This window comes from Lutra lutra, chromosome 5 (genome assembly GCF_902655055.1).
Source record: "Lutra lutra chromosome 5, mLutLut1.2, whole genome shotgun sequence".
Classification (NCBI taxonomy): domain Eukaryota; kingdom Metazoa; phylum Chordata; class Mammalia; order Carnivora; family Mustelidae; genus Lutra; species Lutra lutra.
In genome coordinates, this window is record NC_062282.1 from 52,546,276 (window position 1) to 52,567,874 (window position 21,599).

Genomic DNA, 21,599 nt, shown 5'->3' on the forward strand with positions numbered 1-21,599 from the left:
GTGGGGAGAATGGTGCTGGTAGGCTTGTTTGATGCAGGGTGGCTACAAACCTCCAGTCTGTATCTGTGAAGTACAGTAAAGGGAAGCACAATAAACCAAGGTATGACTCTAGTTAGTAGTTGAAAACCACTTAATCTGAAATACAGGGTTGGCAACATGCAGTATTACCTACAAATATGACAGATTAAGCAGCTTCAAAAATCATACTGCAGAAAAGTGAAGGAACATTATTAAGTGAATAAAGAATATTATCAAATGGACAAAAAACATAATCAATTTTATGTGAAAAAATATTCAAAGAATATAGAAGGAAACTACCTGACCGGAGAATGACCGGTATCTCTGAAGGTATTTTTTTCTTTAAAATTTGATACTTTTAAAAGTATCTTTACTTGGGGCACCTGGGTGATTCAGTAAGCGTCTGCCTTCAGCTCAACTCATGATCCCAGTGTCCTGGGATCGAGTCCCACATTGGGCTCCCTAATCAGCAGGGAGTCTGCTGCTTCCTCTGCCTCTCGCCCTACTTGTGCTCTCTCTCTCACTCTGTCTCTCTCTCTCAAATAAATAGTTCATAAAATAATAAAATAAAATAAAATAAAATACTTTACTTTCCAAAATTTCAATGACTAATATTTATTATTTAGGTAACTGGAAAACACACTCTGTCTTACTAAAAAAAGAAGGGCAAAAGAAAGAGAGAAATGACATTTCTTAGATAACTCCATATAATGGAAGGCAGAGGACTTAGTAATTTTTCAAACCTCCAGTGCCTCATCATTTTACAGATACATGACTTTACAACAAAGTCAACAATTATGCTGCACATCCTATCAGCCCATATGGTCTATAGACATGGCATATATGCAATGATATATAGATACAGATATAGAATGATGTTTTAAATTGAATAATCTATGAACAAAATCTCTTACCTACAAAATATGTGGCTGGAATTTAAATTTATAAGATTTATTTTTCTAAAATGTAGGAGCTATAGCTAAGAAAGCAAATCATTCCCAATTTATGTATCTCTAAATATGAAGACTAGTTTGTATCAGTTATAATAACCTATGTGTTCACAGAAAGGTAAAACAGACAATACAGAGTCACTGTTACAACTGCAGAAGTCAGATAGACTTGAATCCAATATTAGGTACTGCGCTTACGAGATGTGTGACAGTAGGTACTTATTTAACGTTTTTGGTTTTCACTTTCCTCTTGTGTAAAAATACCTACTTTTTGGAGTTAAAGTATATAAAGCACTTAGTATAGTGTGCCTGGCCCAAAATGACTGCTAAATAACTGTGGATTAAAATGAATGTTTAAATGAGCAATAAATGAATGGAAAAAATAAACATGGAAGTAAATAAAATGTCATGGGCAAAAGTATATGCTTTATGGTAACTTGGGGAATGTATTTAAAATAATATATCTAGTGTTGTGTAGAGTCTTCCACCAGCATATGGAGGTAGCCTCTTTGCTGGCCAGTGGCCTCAGGGAAGGGTTAATGGAAACTAAACCTTACTATCCTCTATGGAGGGAATTTTAAGTGACAGTACCAGAGCTCTCCTCCTGTCAGCGTAGAGAAATGGATATGTATGCGCCTTCCCAGTGCTGAGCAGCCTGTCCACAGCACAGGCAGAGAATCACTGTTCTGGGGACTTTGGGATTCCATGGGTAACAATTACTCAGTGACCATTACCTGGGTCAGACGGAAAAGAATTCCCAGCCACTGGCACTCATCCGCTCTACCCTGCCATTGCATTTCTTTTTCATTGCTCTCCTCTTTTTTTGATCTTGGAGTCTCCCTCTAGCCCTGTGACATGTCTCCCCATCTGTTCGTGCAGATGGTGCTATCCAGAGAAGTAAAAAATCTGGTGTCCCCAAATCCCTCCTGATTCAGTTGGTTCTCTTTAAAACAGAGCAGTGGAGAAAATAAATGAGGAAATGGAAGGCACATTTTATTTTATTTATTTCTTTTAAAGATTTTATTTATTTATGAGAGAGAGAGAGCACAAGCAGGGGGAGGAGTATAGGAGGAGGAAGAGGGAGACAATCTCCAGCAGAGTCCATGCTAAGCCCATAGCCAAGCATGGGGCTCAATCCCACCACCCTGAGATCATGACCTGACCCAAAACCAAGAGTTGGACCTTTAACCAACTAAGCTACCCAGGCACCCCAAAACCATATTTTAAAGCACAGAAAGGTAATCGCTCATATAAGGAATACATTCATGTTTTGTGTCTGGTTTGCCATGAATGCTGTCTACCTAGGTAAACCTTTACTCTGAGAGTCTCCTGAACAAAACTGTGTTTGCAATAGCTGATAGTACCTGAAATATAGAATTAACCCCCCCCCCCGACCTCCAACCCCCACCAAATCTTATCAGTCAGCAACTACACTAATGACCTATGGAAATTTGGATCAGGTATATTTTACTCTTTTTTCTATCTATGCCTATGAAAACTAAAAACTTGCAAGGACAAAATCATTTTTTTTAAATGAAAGGAGGTTGCCACTAAACAATATTAATTTCATTTTGCAGAATTTAAAAATACTACAAAAGATGAAATTGAGCCAAGCATCCCACTCATGATGGAGAAAACAGAAGCCTAAGCATCAATCAAAAAGAACAAAATCACAAATAAAGGAAAAGTAACCCTGGGATATAGTCTCTTCTTTGTCTAAGATGTCTGAGATCTTCATAATAAAATAAACACTAAAACTAAAACCTATCTAATGACTCAGACTATAGTCAGCCTCTTAGGCAATTTTAAAATCTTAAGCATTCTCAAATTAGAAGGTCTGATAATCTATATTATTTGGAACTTGGCCTCTCAGAGTAAAACACTGTTTTTCTTATGCCTAGAATTTAGAAATGCATTTTCACTCCTATGTTGATCTCCCCCTCTATTCTTTTAGCGTGCATCCCCACCCAGCCCCTGGCCACGCATGTTGTGGACACAGACTTTTCCTCTTTCAGAGTAACTCCACTTTCCACAAATAAGGATCAGACCTATGGTTTGTCTCATCCCCCATCACTGGGTGATGACTGATTGTTCCAGAGATTAAAAAACAAGGATCCATGAACTAACCCTTAGTGAGTAAGGTTAGTGAAGCAGTGAAATGTACAATTTTGTCACATACTAAATGGGCTAATTAAAAGCCAGCTGCGAGTGGGGGGCAATGTTTCTCATTATCACACCATAGACCCTTTTACATAGGCAGAATATTGACCCCTGTGTCCTTTATATCTAACTTCCCAAAGGTAAAATAAACCCATGATTACAGCCAAGTAGGCTAATATGATTTGCAAAAAATATTGTTCTGAAAATATTAGTGGTCTTTTCTCCACACAGTAGTCAACCTCACTCCTCCCACTTCCTGCCTTACTTCCTATCACACAAACACAGAAAACATACATGTGTGTACACAGGTGCACATGCATACACACACAGTTTGAAATATAGACAAGATAGTTCAAATAACATAAAGACATACTCTATGCTAAGCAAAGAATATGATATTTCTTCTCTGTAATCAAAAAAGAAACTATATACCTTTTTAATTATAAAGATTTGACTATCATAAATAAAAAAGAACAACTCCCTTGAATCAGCCATAATGGATTTTTTTAAGGTGTGTGTCTGAAAAGCACTAGCTCTCATTAGAAAGTGTTTTCTCACTGACTCATTCTGCAGTAGAAGGTTAATATGGGTCACCTAAATTCCACATTCATAGAATATTCTCTTCACCTTCACATCCCTGTATATCTTTTAAAATACCACATGCACAGCAAATAATAAGAAAACACCACATCAATGGGAATTTCTACACAGTCAACTCACATTTGCATTTAAGTCACAACTTGGAAAGCTGAATTCATGACAAATGCTGTTTCTGTCTTTGTTCTCAGAAAGGCTTCTTATCATCTGCTTATATAAATATCACCTCAAGTACCATCTCACTGCTAATGTAGTTGTCCCCACTAATAAAGAGAAATGTACACAGTATCTACTAGGTAAGACAAGCAGATTTTTCCACCTTATTAAAACATAATAATCTTAGATAATTCTCCATGATATTGATTTGATTTTATGCTTCTCTTTTTCTCCTCATAATTTACCTCAGTATGCAAATTCATTGTTTAAAAACATTAGATGCCATTTTGCCCGAGTTACGTGCATTGAGACAGAATGATAAATCAATTTGAGATAAGCCCTGCGGGAGCACAGTTCCCTTCCAACTGATAGACAGAGTCAGGTAGTCACACTGATAAAGTAAGGAGTGCTGTTGAGAAATTGCTATTACTTATTCATTCATGCAGACATTGACTCAACAAGTAGTTTTTCATTGACTTGTAGGAGACAGGCACTGTTCAAGATGCTGGAATATAGCAGGAGAAAAATAAACACAGACCTCTGGTCTCATGGAGCTGACTGTTTAGTGGAGCGAGGCCAGTAAGAATAGTAAACAAATGAATAATGCATTTAGCTATAAAGTACATAAAATGCAGTAACGTGAAAGAGAGGAAACAGAAAGACTTAACTTTTTTCCTGTGAGCACATGAATGTGTTCTGTCCTTAAGACCATTGTGTTTTGTTCTTTTGAACTGGAACACTCATTCCTCAGATTTCTGCCTACTGATCTTCATAAACAACATCTTGGTTCAGATGTCACTCCTAAGTAGGACTCCAGCCCTCTCCTCCAGTCACTCTTCCTCAGATCATTCATGCTGTGTAATTTTCTTCACAGAATTCATCACAATTTGCAAGCCTCATGTTTATCTCTCTCTCTCTCTTTTTTTTTTTTTTTTTGGTGCTGGTGGTTTATATATGTTTCCTTTACTAAGTACAGGTCTCTGGAGTTAGGGACGATGCCTGGTTTATTCACTCCTGCACCCCCATTCCCCATAGCAGTTGACTGGATGAATCAATGCATAAATGAACTAAAGGTTCAGAAACTGACTTGACTATAATGTCTACATTTCACACTAAACATAAATTCAAACACTAGCATTTTCTCATGCTTCCTTTGGGTACACGACACAGACATTCCTAAGATTAGGTAGTCACAATGAATAACGGCATTCAGCTATCAGTCTAATGAAAATTCTGAATATGTCTGACCCTGCTCTGCTACATTCCAGTCCATGCCCTGCGTCATTTCTCTGCATTAAGACCTCCTAAAACATAAAGCACACGGGCTTCAGAATCAAACAGACTTGAATTCTCTTCCCAGCCTTGACATTTGAAGTTGTGCTACTTTGAACAAGTTACTAGATTGTCTAGGCCTCAGTTTCCTCTTCTATAAAAATGGAATGATATTAATATCTGCCAGATGGGATTATTTGGAGATTAGAAGATACAATATATGCACTGTATAATATACACAGCATGTAATTACTTGATTTTGATGGCTACAGTTATCTGGGAACTATAGCAATAAATGAACCCACAACAGTCATTTATTGGGCAGCTACTGTGTGCTGGCTACTTTATATAAGTTACATTATTTAATTTTTTTAATTTTTTAATCATATTCTTATAAGTTAAGTGATATTATTATATTTTCAATTTAAAGTGCTTAGGTAACTTTTTAAAAAGGCACAAAACCTACAAAAAACTCTAGAACCTGGCGCTCTCCCACTATCCTATCCTATTTCTCTTTATCTCACCATTACATGTGTTTTCATCCCACTAATCCCTAAGTTCTGAGCCTCAATTTTGGTTGCCTCATTCATCTTCATGTATCCCCAGCACCCAGCACAGTATTGATATATAATAAAGGTTTAACACCATCATTTCCTCTTGCCAAATATCATCCAGTACTAATCATGATATAAACGGCAGGATAGGTCAAAGTTAGACACATGTAGCAATCTTACAATGGCAAATACTCTATACAAAGAACTGAGCTTGTGCTGAGCACTTTACTAAGTGCTCTACAAAAATCAATCTTCCCAGTAATCCCAAAAGGTGGGTACCATAAAGCCCTATAACACTGATAAGGAAACTGAGCCTCAGAAAGATGGAGCATGGCGAGTTTGTGACAGAAGAAGTCCTTGAAACAAGACAGTCAGATCCCAAACCTATGCTCTAAATACTCAGCAATACTGCTTCTCCAGTGGCTTTGTGTTCTGTGGCCTCACTATACAGCGATATAAAAAATACAGATGCCTCCTGCTACTTTGATGCCAGAAGCAGCTCTAGTCTTTATCCTGATCCTTTTAGTAGTTTCCCTTAGTCGTCAGACTGTTAAAACTGCTAAAATAAAAGTCCTAATTATTTCCTCTATTATGGCTAGTGAGAACAATTCAACATGGAATTAATATCTTCCTCCAAGGATTTATGGCCAGTTAGCATTGTGTTGCCTTTTATTCTGTCCATATGAGTACAGATAATGAGCTGCTTCTGAGAAATGAAATAGCTTGAGCATTTCATAATGTGGTAACTGTGATTTGAGTCATTAAGCTATTATACTGGCTTGGTTTCCAAAAGGAAGGTTTGCTTTATTTGTGACCTCCAGAATAAAAAGGTAGGGATGGGTTAGAAATCCTCTCTTACTAACCATTTAGCAAATCAAGGCATTAAAACTTACCAAAAGTCCTTCAGCAAAAAAAATTTGGAGGTGATATCTTTAGATTAGAGAGCTTTTTATCTCCTTTATTTTTTTTCTTTCCATGGGAAATAAGGCTGAAAAATACCTCAGTGAAATAAATGCTTTTTTAAAAAATTATGCCACGAAACAAATACAGATTTTCTTCAGTGTATACTGGGATCTTCCCAAAGAGCCTTGTAGACAAAGGTAGTTCTAGTTCTAGTTATCTGAAAGTCAGAGGTACAACTAATAGCTCAATACTTTGTTTTCCCTTCCAGGATGAGTATTAATGGTAGAGTTAGGGTCAAGGATCTCAGCAAAATAATGTCTGTGAATCCTTGACATGAAAGTGTACAGATTACCAAGGTAATCATTTCCCAGATCATAAAGAATTTAGCTTTTTCAATCCAGCAGAAAAGCCTGTGGACAGAGTAAGTCTAGGGTGGCTTTCAGTCTCTGGGAACCACAGAAGCTAGGTGGCCTCCTCACTTCCTGTAAGGTGTTTCATCTTTCGCTAACTGATAGTCTAATCTTACAGTGGTTGCTTTTTCCCTAGTCTGCAACCAAATTCCACAATATGGCTATGTAATTCTGAAAAAAAAAAAAAAAAAGAGAGAGAGAGAGAGAATTTCAAAATCCCTATACCCCAAATTATAAACTGTATTTTGCTTTTCCTTGAACTTGGGGTTCAAAAACATGAAGCAAAAATAACTTTCTGCATCTGAATTGTAAAGTAGAAAATCTTTCAAGGATAAAGGATGAAAGTAGAGGTGATGATATTAATTTAAACCCAAAGAATACACACCATGTGCTGTATGTATAGAAATGCCTACAAGCTAGCCAAAAACAGTGCATAAATCCGCATTAGGGAGCTTGTTTAAGACTGAGAAACCCATACTCATTTATTTATGAACAGCGACCATGGCAGTTTCTCTAGGGGGAGAGAAATGACTATTAGAGGTTCCTTTTAGGAGCCTTGGAAACTTGGGCTCCCCTCTCTTCTTCCATCAAGATTTTCAATATTTGTTTTCCCTAAGGATCTTTTGCATCCATCTACCTGGACAGATACTGCATTTTCTCAGACTCTGGGAAGGTGACTGAGATCATGGGCTTTGAGTTCAATTCTGAGCCCAAAACCAATCAGCAAGTTATCTACTTGCTGTCTATGTCAGTATTCTCAAGTATAAAACAGAAGTAACAGGGATTATTTAATGCAGATAATTCAGGGTGTGACATACAGAAAGAACTCGATACAGGTTACTACTCCTACTGCTAACACTACTACAACCCTCTCAACTAAACTGATCATTTATATTTGCTTTGAAAAGGTTGTTGTCTAATTAAAACTCTGCCACGAATTAACTCCTTACAAAGACGATCTAATCTAACTGCATTTTGCCTATTTGCTAAGCAAGTTGCCATCAAAAGTTGCCAACAAAATCCTCTGATTTCATGAAATCATGTTACAAATTTACTCCAAATGTAATTGGAAAAAACTTTAATGCTTAGGACAGCCTGCACTGTTTGAAGGTTAGGTTTATGGAAGTCCCTTTAGTTTTCTTTAGTTTTAACATAAGACAAACAGAGAAAAAAAATGTTGCTGAGGTATATATGTCTGAATATATACACACATACATTTATGTACACATATATATATACCTCTGAACTGATACATAGGCATATTTATGCCTATAAATGGAGTAATACACCTATTTATGAACATATATGCTACACATACAATTTTAATTTTCCACTAGGAAATATTTTGCTTAAAATAAAATAAAATAATATTTATTTTAAATGAATTAAATGAGTGAAGATCTAGCTTCTTTCTATGAAGACAATATTCTTGTGACCTAAAGAGCTCATTCCCAATGGAGTTAGGAATGTGCAAGTGTCATCTCCAGATGTGCTATGTGTAGCAATGCTGTATATAGCTATGCTCATGAGCCTGTGAATAATGGGTCTTCGGTGAGCTTTAATGCTTCCTCCCTTTTCAGACAAGGCCCACTTCATGGCACCATAGTACTCATTCTTGAGGCCTGCAATATGAGACCCATGTCTTTACAGGGGGTAAAGCTGGTGTCTTCCCTGCTTTGAAATGCCTGGAGTCTCTGACCATTCATCTTTTCCCCAGCAGCCCTTTGACATCTTTGGTTTTGGATCTGCCAACGTCCAGCTATCATTTGACTGAAAACAATGAACATGACGACAACTAGGGACCCATCTAACTGGCACTGAAAAAGATTCACTGACTACTGGAACATTATGAGTCAGTAATGGTTAAGAAATGTTTAAATGTTTTTCATCTAGGGGCACGTTGGTGGCTCAGTCAGTTGAGTGTCCAACTTTTGGTTTTGGCTCAGGTCATGATTTCAGGGTCCTGGGATCGAGTCCCTCAATGGGCTCCATGCTCAGCAGGGAGTCTGCTTGAAGAGTCTCTCCCTCTCCATCTGCCCCTCCCCCTCCTCTCTCTCTCCCCCTTTCTCAAATAAGGAAATAAATATTGAAAACATATGTTTTTCACCTGAAAGTCCAGCAAAACGTGGCAACAGAAAGAGCCGTGGATTATTTCCTAGGGCTCTTAATACACACTGCCTCCATTTCTCAAGTCCAAAGAATGGCGTGATCCTGATTCTACTTTTTAGATTTGGATTTGACTCACATGCTGATGTCAGTCAGACAATGATGACTCTAAATAACCAGATGACTCCAGCAGTAGCAGCAAGGATACCAAGCCTAGATTAGCAGTTGTGGGTTTGGGGTTCTACTCTGTGCTTTACCATTAACGGTGGGATCTTAGACACAATCCCTTTCTTCTCTGAGCCTCCCTCTTCTCATCCATTAAAAAAGGAGGTAAACTTGGAGATGTCAGAAATTATTTCTAAATATTTTTAATCTAAATAATTTTCTCTAATAGGGAAAAATAATGAGCAAAAAATTTTTTAAAGATGTTTTTATTATTTATAAGATATTTATTATTAAAGAAAGAGAGCAGGAGTGGGGGGGTGAGGAGACAGGCAAGAGAGAAGCGGACTCCCCGCTGAGCAGGGAGCTTGATGTGGAACTCGATCCCAGGACCCTGGGATCATGACCTGAGCCAAAGGCAGATGATTAACCAACTGAGCCAGCCAGGCACCACAAGAAATTTATTTAAAAATTATTTATATCTCTTGGAGAGGATATATTCTATAGAACAGTATCATTATATGCATTTTTTTCCCAAGAAGAGGAGGTAGATGAAAATGACTTTTCCTTCTTAGAAATCTGAGAAAATCTAGACAGCAAAGTCTCATACTCTAGCCATGACAACTGATATTCTTTTTTTTTTTAAAGACTATATATTTATTTGACAGAGAGAAACAGTGAGAAAGGGAACATAAATAGGGGGAGTAGGAGAGGGAGAAGCAGGCTTCCCGCAGAGCAGGGAACCCGATGTGGGGCTTGATCCCAGGACCCTGGAATCATGACCTGAGCCGAAGACAGACTCTTAACGACTGAACACCTGGGCACCCCAGATATTCTTAATAAAATTTGTGTTTTTCTACTTGACAAAAACACAATGACCATCTCTATGAAAATGCATTAAATCGATTAAGAAATCCGAGTAAAAATTGATACTTTATTATTTGATAGACTACATTTCAGTAAGGGATGGCCACTTGATTATTTGCTTGTTTAATATTCTGTGGTAAAACTTTAGGAACAGAAGAAGAAGGCAAAATTAATAAAAACCTTTCCTGTCTAAATTCATTACAAGCTAACATCATCCTTTGCCATTTTCCCAATGACAGAACATACATAGCAGGAGGTGGTTGAATTGCCTTCTGCTTCCTGCTGAATTTTTCTTTAAGATGGGAACCTTTAATCAGAATTGACATGTTTCTGATCTAATGTTACGTATGGGAGGTTTAGGGGCATATGAAGTTAAGGCCTCCCCCTCACATCAAAAGACAAACAGCTATTTTTAGATGGGTCAGCTATTACTGAAAGACTAAGCCATTCTTTCCATAAGAACTGACCTAATAAAGCCAGCATTGGTACATCTCCAGAGCCATTTATTTAACCCATGAGACTACAAATTATAACATTATAAGATTACAAATTGTTCAACAAATAGCTTTGCCTGTCATTAAAATATTGAGTAAATTTTAAATGGGATTCCTGTATTTTATAGCAACAACCACATATTTCTCACCTTATATCAAAACCATAAACCATATCCTATATTAGATAAAGAAATATATCCCAAATATGTCCCATAATGGTTAAAGAAGAGGAGAAGGGTTTTCTTGACATGCAAACATGTTTACGATATATCCATTGTTATTTTAAAAATTCAAATCACAAAAATGCATAATGTAAATCTGCTTTTATAAAAAACTTCCTATATGCTTTTTTACTAGAAAAGTATCTGGAAGACTATAAAGCAAGGTATAGGTAGTAGTTATCTCTGGGTGATACAATTAAGGGTAATTTTATGCTCATAACAGCATTTTCTAAGTTTTTAATAATAAATGTACATCACCTCCTGATAGGAAAAGTGTTTTGTCTTAATTATGTTTGTGAAAGAGTTTTTAATATGTGATAAAATGCTTATGATATAAATAATATGCCTCCCAACGTAGATTCAGATTCTAAATGTTAACAAAATCTACATTGTTATATTAAAAAAAAGATGTTATCATTTGATAACTCATGTTTTCTTGTGTACCAAAATGTAATAATTTTTTTTGTTTTCTTAATCAGACTTTTTCAAAGAGATAACTGCAGTTGCTAAATAACTGAAATTAACTGAAATATCATGTTAAGTACTGCTGTATGCACAATGAGATGGGAGTATATATGCTTAAAAATTATGTGCCATACATTAGCAAAATCATAGGCTTATGAGATTTGGGGAGCTAGAAAAACATTTAGAAATCACTTAAATAAGTAATTATAAGAATAATTAATTGTAAGACAAGGCCTCCTAATTTTATGCCCACTGTCAATATTCATTTACTTTTGAAATCTAACAAATATCTCTTATTTCAAGTAAATAACAGTCTAAATTTTATCTATATAACATTCTTTATAATTTCAATATCAGATTAAACCTGATTTTTACCAGTGAGGGCTTTAACTGGATTCATTAAAAAAATCTTACATTTTCTATGCCATTTTCCCTTGAAGTGTTCTGAAAATGATTTGATTGGGCCAATCTTATTTGTGAGTATTATATAGTTCATCTGTTTGAAATATTTCCCTTGTAAATTGCTAGGAATTCTTCTACCTCGTCAACTGGAATGTCTTTTGTACCAATTATCCAGCTGGGTTACTCCTGAGAAAGTATTCTTCTTCCTCCAGCTATATCTCCTGACAGAAATCTCTAAATAACATTGTTAAAGACAAGAGGTATTTGATTTTACAATCAAATTGGTGTAATTGAGCTATCAACCAGTCAAGAGTGAAGGTGAGAATCTATATTCAAAGATCTCATTATTCTTTAGCCACAAACTATAAATTTGAGTTTCAAAAAGGCATTATTCATAACTTTGGTTTATTATTCCTGTATCCCATAGATTTTTTAAAAGGTATTATTTATTTATTTGACAGGGAGAGAGCAAGCAAGAGTACAAGCAGTGGGGGAGTAGCAGGTAGAGGGAGAAGCAGACTCCCCTGCCCAGCAAGGAGCCTGATGTGGGACTCCATCCCAGCACCCTGGGATCATGACTGGAGCGGAAGGCAGACGCTTAACCGACTGAGCCACCCAGGTGTCCCTGTATCCCACAGAGAAAATAGACATAAAATGAAACACGAGGAAAAGGAAAGTCTTTTTGAGAAATCGCACAATACTGGATTAAATAATTACTGTGTGCACACTACAAGCAAGGCCCTGGGCTGGGGCTACAGGCAGATTTACAGGTGGTCATGCCACCTGGGTTTCAAGCCAGGCATCCATTTTTCTTGCTTCAGATTGTGTGCTGTCAAATGCAATGGCTTGAGTTCATTGACTCCAGTACACATTTTCTTTCGTCATTTCCTTTTTCACTCTGGATAACCCTGGGCTAGATGTTTCGCATTCTCTTTAATCCACTTGCTCACTCTTCTGGCTCTACACAACGAACCTAGTGTCTTACTTAGCTGAATTGTGAAAAGATAACTGAAGTAAAATTCTACAATATAAAATGGCCATCTTGATATGTGAAGCCTTCCCTTTGCCTGTCTTCAAATATCCCCACATTCATTTATTCATTAAATAGTAACACTGAACACTTATTATATGCCAGTTACTATGCTACTCCAGTTATATAATTTCATTTTCTAGACTGATGTAAGATTATATAGTCTTTTAGATTCATTAATTATTGATTCAGAGGATGACTGGGTTGTAAAAACATTGGCATTATCTAATTTACCCCTCTGTTTTATATACAAGGAAATTAAAACCTGGATAAGACACTCAAGGTTCAAAAAGAAGTTTGTTACAAAAGTCAAAACTAAAACCTTAGTTTCATTACCATTATGGTTTGTTAAGGAAATTAGTTTCATTGACTACTTGTGTCCATTTATGTATCTGAACAACATTAAAACTTTGTTCTCTGAACCTCTAATACAGTTATCAACCAGAGGAGCACTGGGATAATGGAGAGTAAGCTGCTAATTTGTGCTTTTGGTGATGGGGAAACAAAAATCCAATCAGAATGAAAACCATTAAAACCTACCCATAACAGTAGCACCTAAAACATTTTCCATGTTTCTAAATCTCAATCTCCATTTCCTGAGCTCCTCAAAGCCACTATACCTTAATGCAAGCTTGCTGAGTGGCTGCTATGCTGCCATCCTCAAAACTCCTACTTTCCAAACACAATATATCAGCGTAAGTATACTCAGAGCTCCTGCTATGTACAGTCAGACACATAGGGCCACTCATGCAGGAGGACAACTGATTTCATAAAGAGGTTATCAAGATTGTAACTGAAGGGTTTTGACCACTCATTCCTGGGTTATGGCTTAGCCTGGCTGTCTATGGTCATGGGCTCCACGCTCTGAGCCACACACCCTTTGAGATGAGGTGACCTCCTTTTCAGACATAGCTCCTGAAAGTAGATGTCATGTATAGGAGATTCCCACCTCTAAGAGATTAGAAAGATCTTTTCTTGGCTATAGACTCTTAAATCTTGAATGATATTTCCTGGATGTTAGAATCAGACATTCCTAGGTCTCTGAAACATAGCATTTTTCCTCTTCCAAATTTTATCATAAAAATTTCTATCCCTACAGATAAATTGAAAGAACAGCACAATGAACACCTATATACCAATGACAAAATTAAACTAGCATTGGTGTGCCTGGGTGGCTCAGTAGGCTAAGGGTCTGATTCTTGATTTCGGCTCAGGTCACGATCTCAAGGTTTTGAGACCGAGTGGGCTCTGCACTGGGCATCAAGCCTGCTTAAAATTCTCTCTCTCGGGGCGCCTGGGTGGCTCAGTGGGTTAAGCCGCTGCCTTCAGCTCAGGTCATGATCTCAGGGTCCTGGGATCGAGTCCCGCATCGGGCTCTCTGCTCAGCAGGGAGCCTGCTTCCCTCTCTCTCTCTGCCTGCCTCTCTGCCTACTTGTGATCTCTGTCTGTCTAATAAATAAATAAAATCTTTAAAAAAAAAAAAGATTCTCTCTCTCCTTCTCCCTCAGGCCATACCCCCCTCTCCCTTTCTAAAACAAAAAGAAAAATTAAACAGGCATAAAAAATGCATACTACTTTCTCCTTCTTACGTTTTAATACCTGAACATTTCACTAAAGTAAACCCTACAAAAGAAGCTTGCTCAGATCCTCTGAATGCTCTCTTCTCTGGCCCCCTTGTCCCTGCCAATGTGTGTGGATATCAATGGGAGAGGAGTTTAAGGGTAAGTAGGAAAAGAGAGTAGGTGATGTCAACCCTAGCAATGGTAATTTTAATTATATTCCTTTTATTTACACATTGCAAATGAACCTCCTGGAGTTGAGAAGAGAATATGTGGTCTGCATTAAATTTCTAGCAATGAAAAAAACATTCCATGATTAGTAAAAACTGGAATAGGATACTTATAAATTTCCTGAAAAACCTTGTTATCAATTTCAGAGTCAGAATTAACAATACAACTTATAGAATGATTATAATTCATGCGCCTTCTCTGTCTAGTAGTGTTAATTTCCTACATGTCAGACGTGTTTAAATCCTTTATTTCCAATTGTTGTGAGTTTTAGTTACAGCAGTGTCATATAATGGGGCTTAAAATAAGAATGAGCAAAATAAATAAATAAATAAATAGAATGAGCAGTCATCGATGTTTTTGTCTGATTATATAATGACATAAAGAAGCCATATTTTTCATCTATACTGGTCCTCTCTTTTCCTTCTCAATTCCAAAAACATCCTGATTGTTGATTTTCCCATCCATTCAACTTTGCATATATGTATTCAGAATTACCACCTTTATTGAGCGTATTTATGGTGTAGGTGCCTTGCCAGACCTGGGTCTACCAAGGAGAATACAGCTTGTTCTCTGCTTTCAAGGTGAGTGTTCCACGGAAATGAGAAGAGCTCAGGGTAATTTCTGCATGACTGCTGTGCAGATTAAGCGATTTGCTAAGCAAATGCCTCCAGCACTAGGTCTGGTGTTTAGCCAAAACTTGCCACTTGCCAGTCCTCCTCCTCATTCACTGCCGAGTGGGTATTACTTCTATGCCTCCTTCTGCCTTCTTTAGGATTCTAACCATTCTAACCATTCTCTGTGCTATAGCTTCTTTTGAACCCCCATCTCCCCCACAGCCTGCATGGTCACACTCTCATCAGGGTCTTTGTGATTCTAAATGTTTTATAGTTCATTCCAAGTGGTAAGTTTAGTACAATGTATCCATTAACACGATTCTTTCCTTAGTGCTTTCAAAGTCCTCCACTTCGGTGGAATCTGTGGAATCTTTGTCGACATTGCCAATTTCTCTCTCTGCTGTTTCTCTTTTTTCTAAGACACACATATGTGAGCCCTGCCCATATCCAATCCATCTGCTTACCTCCAGTGGCTGACAGAGGACACACATGCCTTCTCCATGCCTCACCCTCACCCACTTTCCCTTGGTAGCCAAATGCCACTTTCTCTAAAAATACGATCAACCAAAAAGCTGGTTCATAAGCACCCAAGACAATGTGCCAGTCGGACACACAATATATCAGACAATGAAAACAAGACATGACAGACAAGAAATATGTGGAAGTGAGAAGCGTCCCAGTGTGGTGGTTAAGAGCTGTGGCTCTGAACTCGGATCTGAATTCAAATCTCATCTTTGTAGCTAACTTGCTTTGTGATTTTAGATGTGAGCCTCAGTTTCTGCATTTAAAAATAAAGATCATAACTATTTGTAACATATGAAGTTGTTTTAAGGATCAACTATAACAATGCATGGAAAGCATTTAACTCAATATCTGACCCCTAACCCCTAAAAAATGAATAATAGTATTGTTAGTACCATCATTATAATGATAAGGTAAGCACACATGTGTGCAAAACAGAATTGATGAGAGACATTTGAATGTTTCAGAGTTTAGAGTTTCTTCCTGATAACACAGAGGAATCCTTTATATTGTAATAATGTAATTTCTCAGAGTAAGATAACTATCTTTTTTTCTCTGTTTTCCAGCTATTGCTTCTAATACAAAATAAACTTTAAAAGAAGCAGCTGTCTTATTTTACAATTCAGCCTCACCTTAACAGCAGAGCATCACAATTACTTTCAGACATAAAAGTACATTGAATAGTATAAATTTATTATTAATAAATGTGGGATAATGACTTTATTTACTTGCAAGTCTGATTGCTCCTTGGAGGGTAAGAAGGCACAAAAAGCCTTCCTGTCATCAGAGGACCAGACCCAATTCCTGTAGCTTACAAGCAATTTATGAAGCAGAGCATCTGCCATCCTCAAACAAGTATTCAGCATCCAAAAATTTTTTTCCCTTTTAAGGAAGCCCTATATCTCAACTATTTTGATGGCTCATCCTTGCTCCTTAAAGAAAGCAGCTTTAGGATCAGCAGCTGATACTAGAAAATAATTCAGAAAAACTTATTCTTAGCTAAAGCTAAGTCCCTTTGTAAACATGTTCCCCTAAGCTCTCAGATGTCCACTGGATAGGAGATTTAACTGCTTATGATAGAATTGAGGGAGGAATAAGGAAAACAGCACAATATTGTTCTCCAATAAAAATCAATAGCTATTTCATTCAGGAAAAATTCCATTTTGAAATGGATGCTACAAACCTGAGGCCATAAAGAACCGTCCCATCTGGATGTAGGCGGATCATGCGGTTCTTGACAGTCACTCCATGTACAAATGACTTCTTATCATTCAGGAAGTAGGTATCTGGTACCCAGAGCTGGTCTGCCACTCTGTTGTCCAGAGTCAAGTTTAAAGGTATTACATTATAGGACAGTCTCTTATCTCTCCAGGCTTGCTGGAAATACATTGTCAAGGTATAATCCTGTGAATGTGAAAAGAAAATGATTATTTTGTACAAAAACTTGGGAGATAGGCAAACATCTTATTATTCATAAGAAAAGAAAATATATACAACCACACACTAGAAACATAGTATTCACATATAGGCAAATATTAATTTATTAAACCCTTTCTAACTGAACACCCAGTATGTGTCTGTCAGGCACTATGGCAAGCACTATAAATATGGAAATGAGGAGAGTATATCCTGGCAAAATTTATTATATAGTACCCAGGAAGAAAGATGGTAAGGAATAATTAGTGAATTAACTAGACTTTCCCAAAGTGGGGTATGTAAAATTGTTTTAGATGGGATACAAATACAATTGTAAAAAAGTGGTTAATTGGGGCACCTGGGTGGCTCAGTGGGTTAAAGCCTTTGCCTTTGGCTCAGGTCATGATCTCAGGGTCCTGGGATAAAGCCCCCCATCATCGGCCTCTCTGCTCAGCAGGGAGCCTGCTTCCTCCTCTCTCTCTCTCTCTCTTTCTCTGCCTGCCTCTCTGCCTACTTGTGATCTCTGTCTGTCAAGTAAATAAAATCTTTTAAAAAAAAAGTGGTTAATTTGTTATAGTAATAATTGTAAGAGTTTGTCAAAGAGAATCCTAACCAGTCTAATCAAGGGGGATTTCCCAGGAGAGGTGGCATTTATACTGAGACTTATGTAGCTTCTTGGCTAAATAATATTAGCCTAGTCAGTATTTCATGAGAATTTTAATCCCAGGATTCTGAATCATCAGGAGGCTCTTAGCTTTTGAGAAACAATGAGTTGTTATAAAGTGAGCACTGGCATTGAAGTCCCAGATTCAGCATTTCTCAATTGTTTCTAGCATGTAAATTTTTACAAATTCTTTTGCTTATAAATGGGACTTTTAATACATACTTAATCTAAGCAGAAGATTGTTGACAAATGTATAACTCAAATGCAATTTGTAAACTACAAAAAGCTATATATTATGAATAAAGCATTTACATATATATATATATTGTGACATGTTTGATCCATTAGAGGCCTATGGGTACAATGTAATTGTTCTCATCCTCATTTGAATGACTCAATGAAAGACCAAATATCATTTCAAAAGATAATTACCATTCTATTTTGAAATCAGTTCACAATGCTCTACTTGAGGGCTTTTGAAAAAACCAGAATCATGTATTAATCATCTCTACCTCTTGAGAGCTAGCATAGTCCTAGGGCACAAACAGTGAATGAATGAATGAATGAATGGGTATCCAATAAGGTACACCTACTGGATTTCTGCATGTATCTGTATACTTTTGTAGATAAGATACACAACTCAATCTCTGTGAAGTCCCTAAGTTTTTCCAACCTTATTGAGATTTATACATGCTAATTTGGTTATGTAATTTTAAAATATAACTTGTAATATATTACCTGCTAATAACATTGAATAGTTTTAATAGGAAAAGTATAATCCCTCTGCAAAAATATTAAATATTTTCACTTGTTTCATAAACATACAAACTTTGATCTCATTCAGAAGTCAGGGTAGGGCTGACTTCTGAATGAGAGGTATAGAATCAAAGCTCTATTCTAACAAAAGACTCATTAATATCCTCAAGTTATATCAAATAATGGTGGGTAAAATTTCCTTTAGTGGATCAGTTTAGTTAGTGCTTTTAAGTGCTCTGTAATACTCAGCTTTCATAAGAAAATATTATGAGGATCTCTAGAATAACAGCTTGATTTATAGTAAAAACAACCTTTTAGACTTATAATTTAAAAACAGGAAAAGGACCAGATACATTTTTTGCATGAGCCTATGTTATACCCTAAAAAGTAGGACATAAACAAATAGTCAATTTATATGGAACTTAAGAGAACACATTTTGTAATTTCCAATTCTTGGAGATAAAACTGAAAATTTGATTTTTATCTCTATTAGAAGACAAAGCTATTTGTGCTTCTTTGATCATAAACCCTGTTAAGATTTAGGGAAGATAATACTGCTTGGAAGGTGCTGGGGTTTGTCAGTCAGCTGAGATGTGTTTGGACACAGAAACTGTATTCTCTTTGGGGTTAAATAAATGGTACCACTGTAATAACCAGTACCATATGCTAATTCCCGTTATTTGTCAGCAAGGCAAAGCCTGCTAAGAAATGCACCCAGACAGACCCTAGTAAGTCTTCTGTCACACCAATTTTCACTTTATTTATTTATTTTATTTTTTATTAACATATAATGTCTTATTAGCCCCAGGGGTACAGGTCTGCGAATCACCAGGTTTACACACTTCACAGCATTCACCATAGCACATACCTTCCCCAATGTCCATAACCCAACCACCCTCTCCCTACCCCTCTCCCTCCAGCAACCCTCATTTGTTTTGTGAGATTAAGAATCTCTTATGGTTTTTCTCCCTCCCAATCCCATCCCGTTTCATTTATTCCTTTCCTACCTCCCAACCCTCCCACATTGCAATCACTTTATTTATTTTTAAATGACTCATCAATGACACTGTCAAGAGTAAAAGAAACTCCTGAGTCTAAATAAATATTATTGAACTTAAGAAGAAAGAGTGGTTCTGTGTTCCATCCTCTCCCCCATGCCTCTATCCACCCAAGATAAATCCTTTGAACATTCACATAAAAAAGTGTATCTCTTACATTTAACAACCCCACCTTTTGAAAGTTGTTTCACAATTGGTTTATTCAACTGGAAAAGCAAAAACAGAAACAAATAAACCACTTCTGGATGCTTCTCAATCTAGGGCATCACCATGCAAGAAGGACTTAGATAATCATAACTAAAACCAATTGACTTTGAATGTTGAAAAAGATGCAGTAAGCCTACCACAGACTATCTCTCTCACTAATTACAACTAAATATCCTGGAAATAATTAAGAAAAAAAAAAAGAAAAGAAAAAAGGAAAAAAAACCTACCTAAGGCTATGCAAAGTAAGAATAGTATGTAGATTGGAGAGGGAATCAAAATGTGAAGAAAGACCTTTCCATTGCTGAGTTTATTGTTTGTTTTATTTTTTCTCCCTATTTTATCTCATTAAACACATAACACACAAAGCCCAAAGCAAATAAATGGAGAGATATACCATGTTCCTGGATCTGAAAAATATTGTTAAGATGTCAATCTCCCCAAACTGATCTATAGATTAAATTGAATCTTAATCAATATACAAGCAGAATTTTTTTAAATATGCAGTAGCTGATTATAAAATTTATGTTAAATTTATGTTAAAAGCAAAAATAAATGAGATTAGACAAAACAGTTTTGAAAGAAAAGAGCAAAGTTGGAGGACTCTATTTGATTTCAAGACTCACTAGTATCTAACAATAAAAGAATCTAAAAACAAACCCACATAAATATGCTCAATGATTTCTTACAAGGAAGCAAAGGCAATAGATTAGAGAGAGCATAATTTTTTTAACAAATAGTCCAGATCAACAGGAACATCCATATGTAAATAAATATGTAAGAACCTCACCCATACTTTATACCTTACACAAAAATTAATTCAATTACATAGACTCCAATATAAATGTAAAACTATAAAACTATGAGAAGAAAACATAAGAAATTCTCTGTGAGTTTGAGTTGGGCAAAGACTTTGATATAAGCCGACAAACACAAATAACAAAACAAAATATTGATAAACTGGACCTCAACAAAATTCAAAATTTATGCTCCATGGAAAACTCTATTAGGAGAGTAAAAAGAGTAAAAAGACAAACCACAGACCGGGAGAAAATGTTTGCCATCGCGTATCTGACAATGGATAGATATTCAGAATATATAAAAATGTATAAAGAATTCTCAAAACTCAACAAACAACCCCATAAAAAATAGCCAAAAATGTGAAAACTTAACCGATGAAGAAATGCAAATGATAAACAGGCACATGACATGATGCAAAACATCATCAGTCATCATGGAAAATCAAATTAAAAACTACAATAAGATCCTGTAACACACCCACTAGAAAAGCTAACATAAGGGGCATCTGGGTGGCTCCGTCAGTTAAGTACTCAACTCTTGATTTCAGCTCAGGTCATGATCTCAGGGCTGTGAATTGAGCCTGGTGTCGGGCTCTGCCCTGGGCATGGAACTCCCTTAAGATTCTCTTTCTCCCTCTTTCCTAGCCCCTCCCCCTCCTAAAAAGAAAAAAAAAATCTAAAATAAAAACATCAAAAAACAACTGACAATTCCAAGTCTTGGTGAGGATGCAGAGCAACTGAAAATCTTATCTGTTGCAGGTAGGAATATAAATTATCAGCCATTTAGAAAACAGTTGAATAGTTTCTTATAAAGTTAACATACATTTGACAAATGACCTAATAATCTTACTCCAGCGTGCAAAAATTTATAGCAGCTTTATATTAATCGCCAGAACTGGAGGCCATCTGGATGCATGATCTTCAGCAGATGAAGAGATAAACAAATTGCTACACCCATGAAATAGAGTACTTACTCGGCAACAAGAAAGAACAAACTCTCGATACATG

The 21,599-nt window shown here is 36.5% G+C and overlaps 1 protein-coding gene across 3 annotated transcripts in view; it reads right to left on the reverse strand.

Annotated features, from left to right (window-relative positions):
- GABRB2 (gamma-aminobutyric acid type A receptor subunit beta2) overlaps positions 1 to 21,599 on the reverse strand; it is a 250,909-nt gene that overhangs the window by 142,681 nt on the left and 86,629 nt on the right. For all 3 annotated transcript variants that reach the window (XM_047731275.1, XM_047731277.1, XM_047731276.1), the window contains one exon: positions 16,877 to 17,097. In XM_047731275.1, the coding sequence (XP_047587231.1) occupies positions 16,877 to 17,097 (221 nt within the window). The remainder of the gene's footprint in view (positions 1 to 16,876; positions 17,098 to 21,599) is intronic.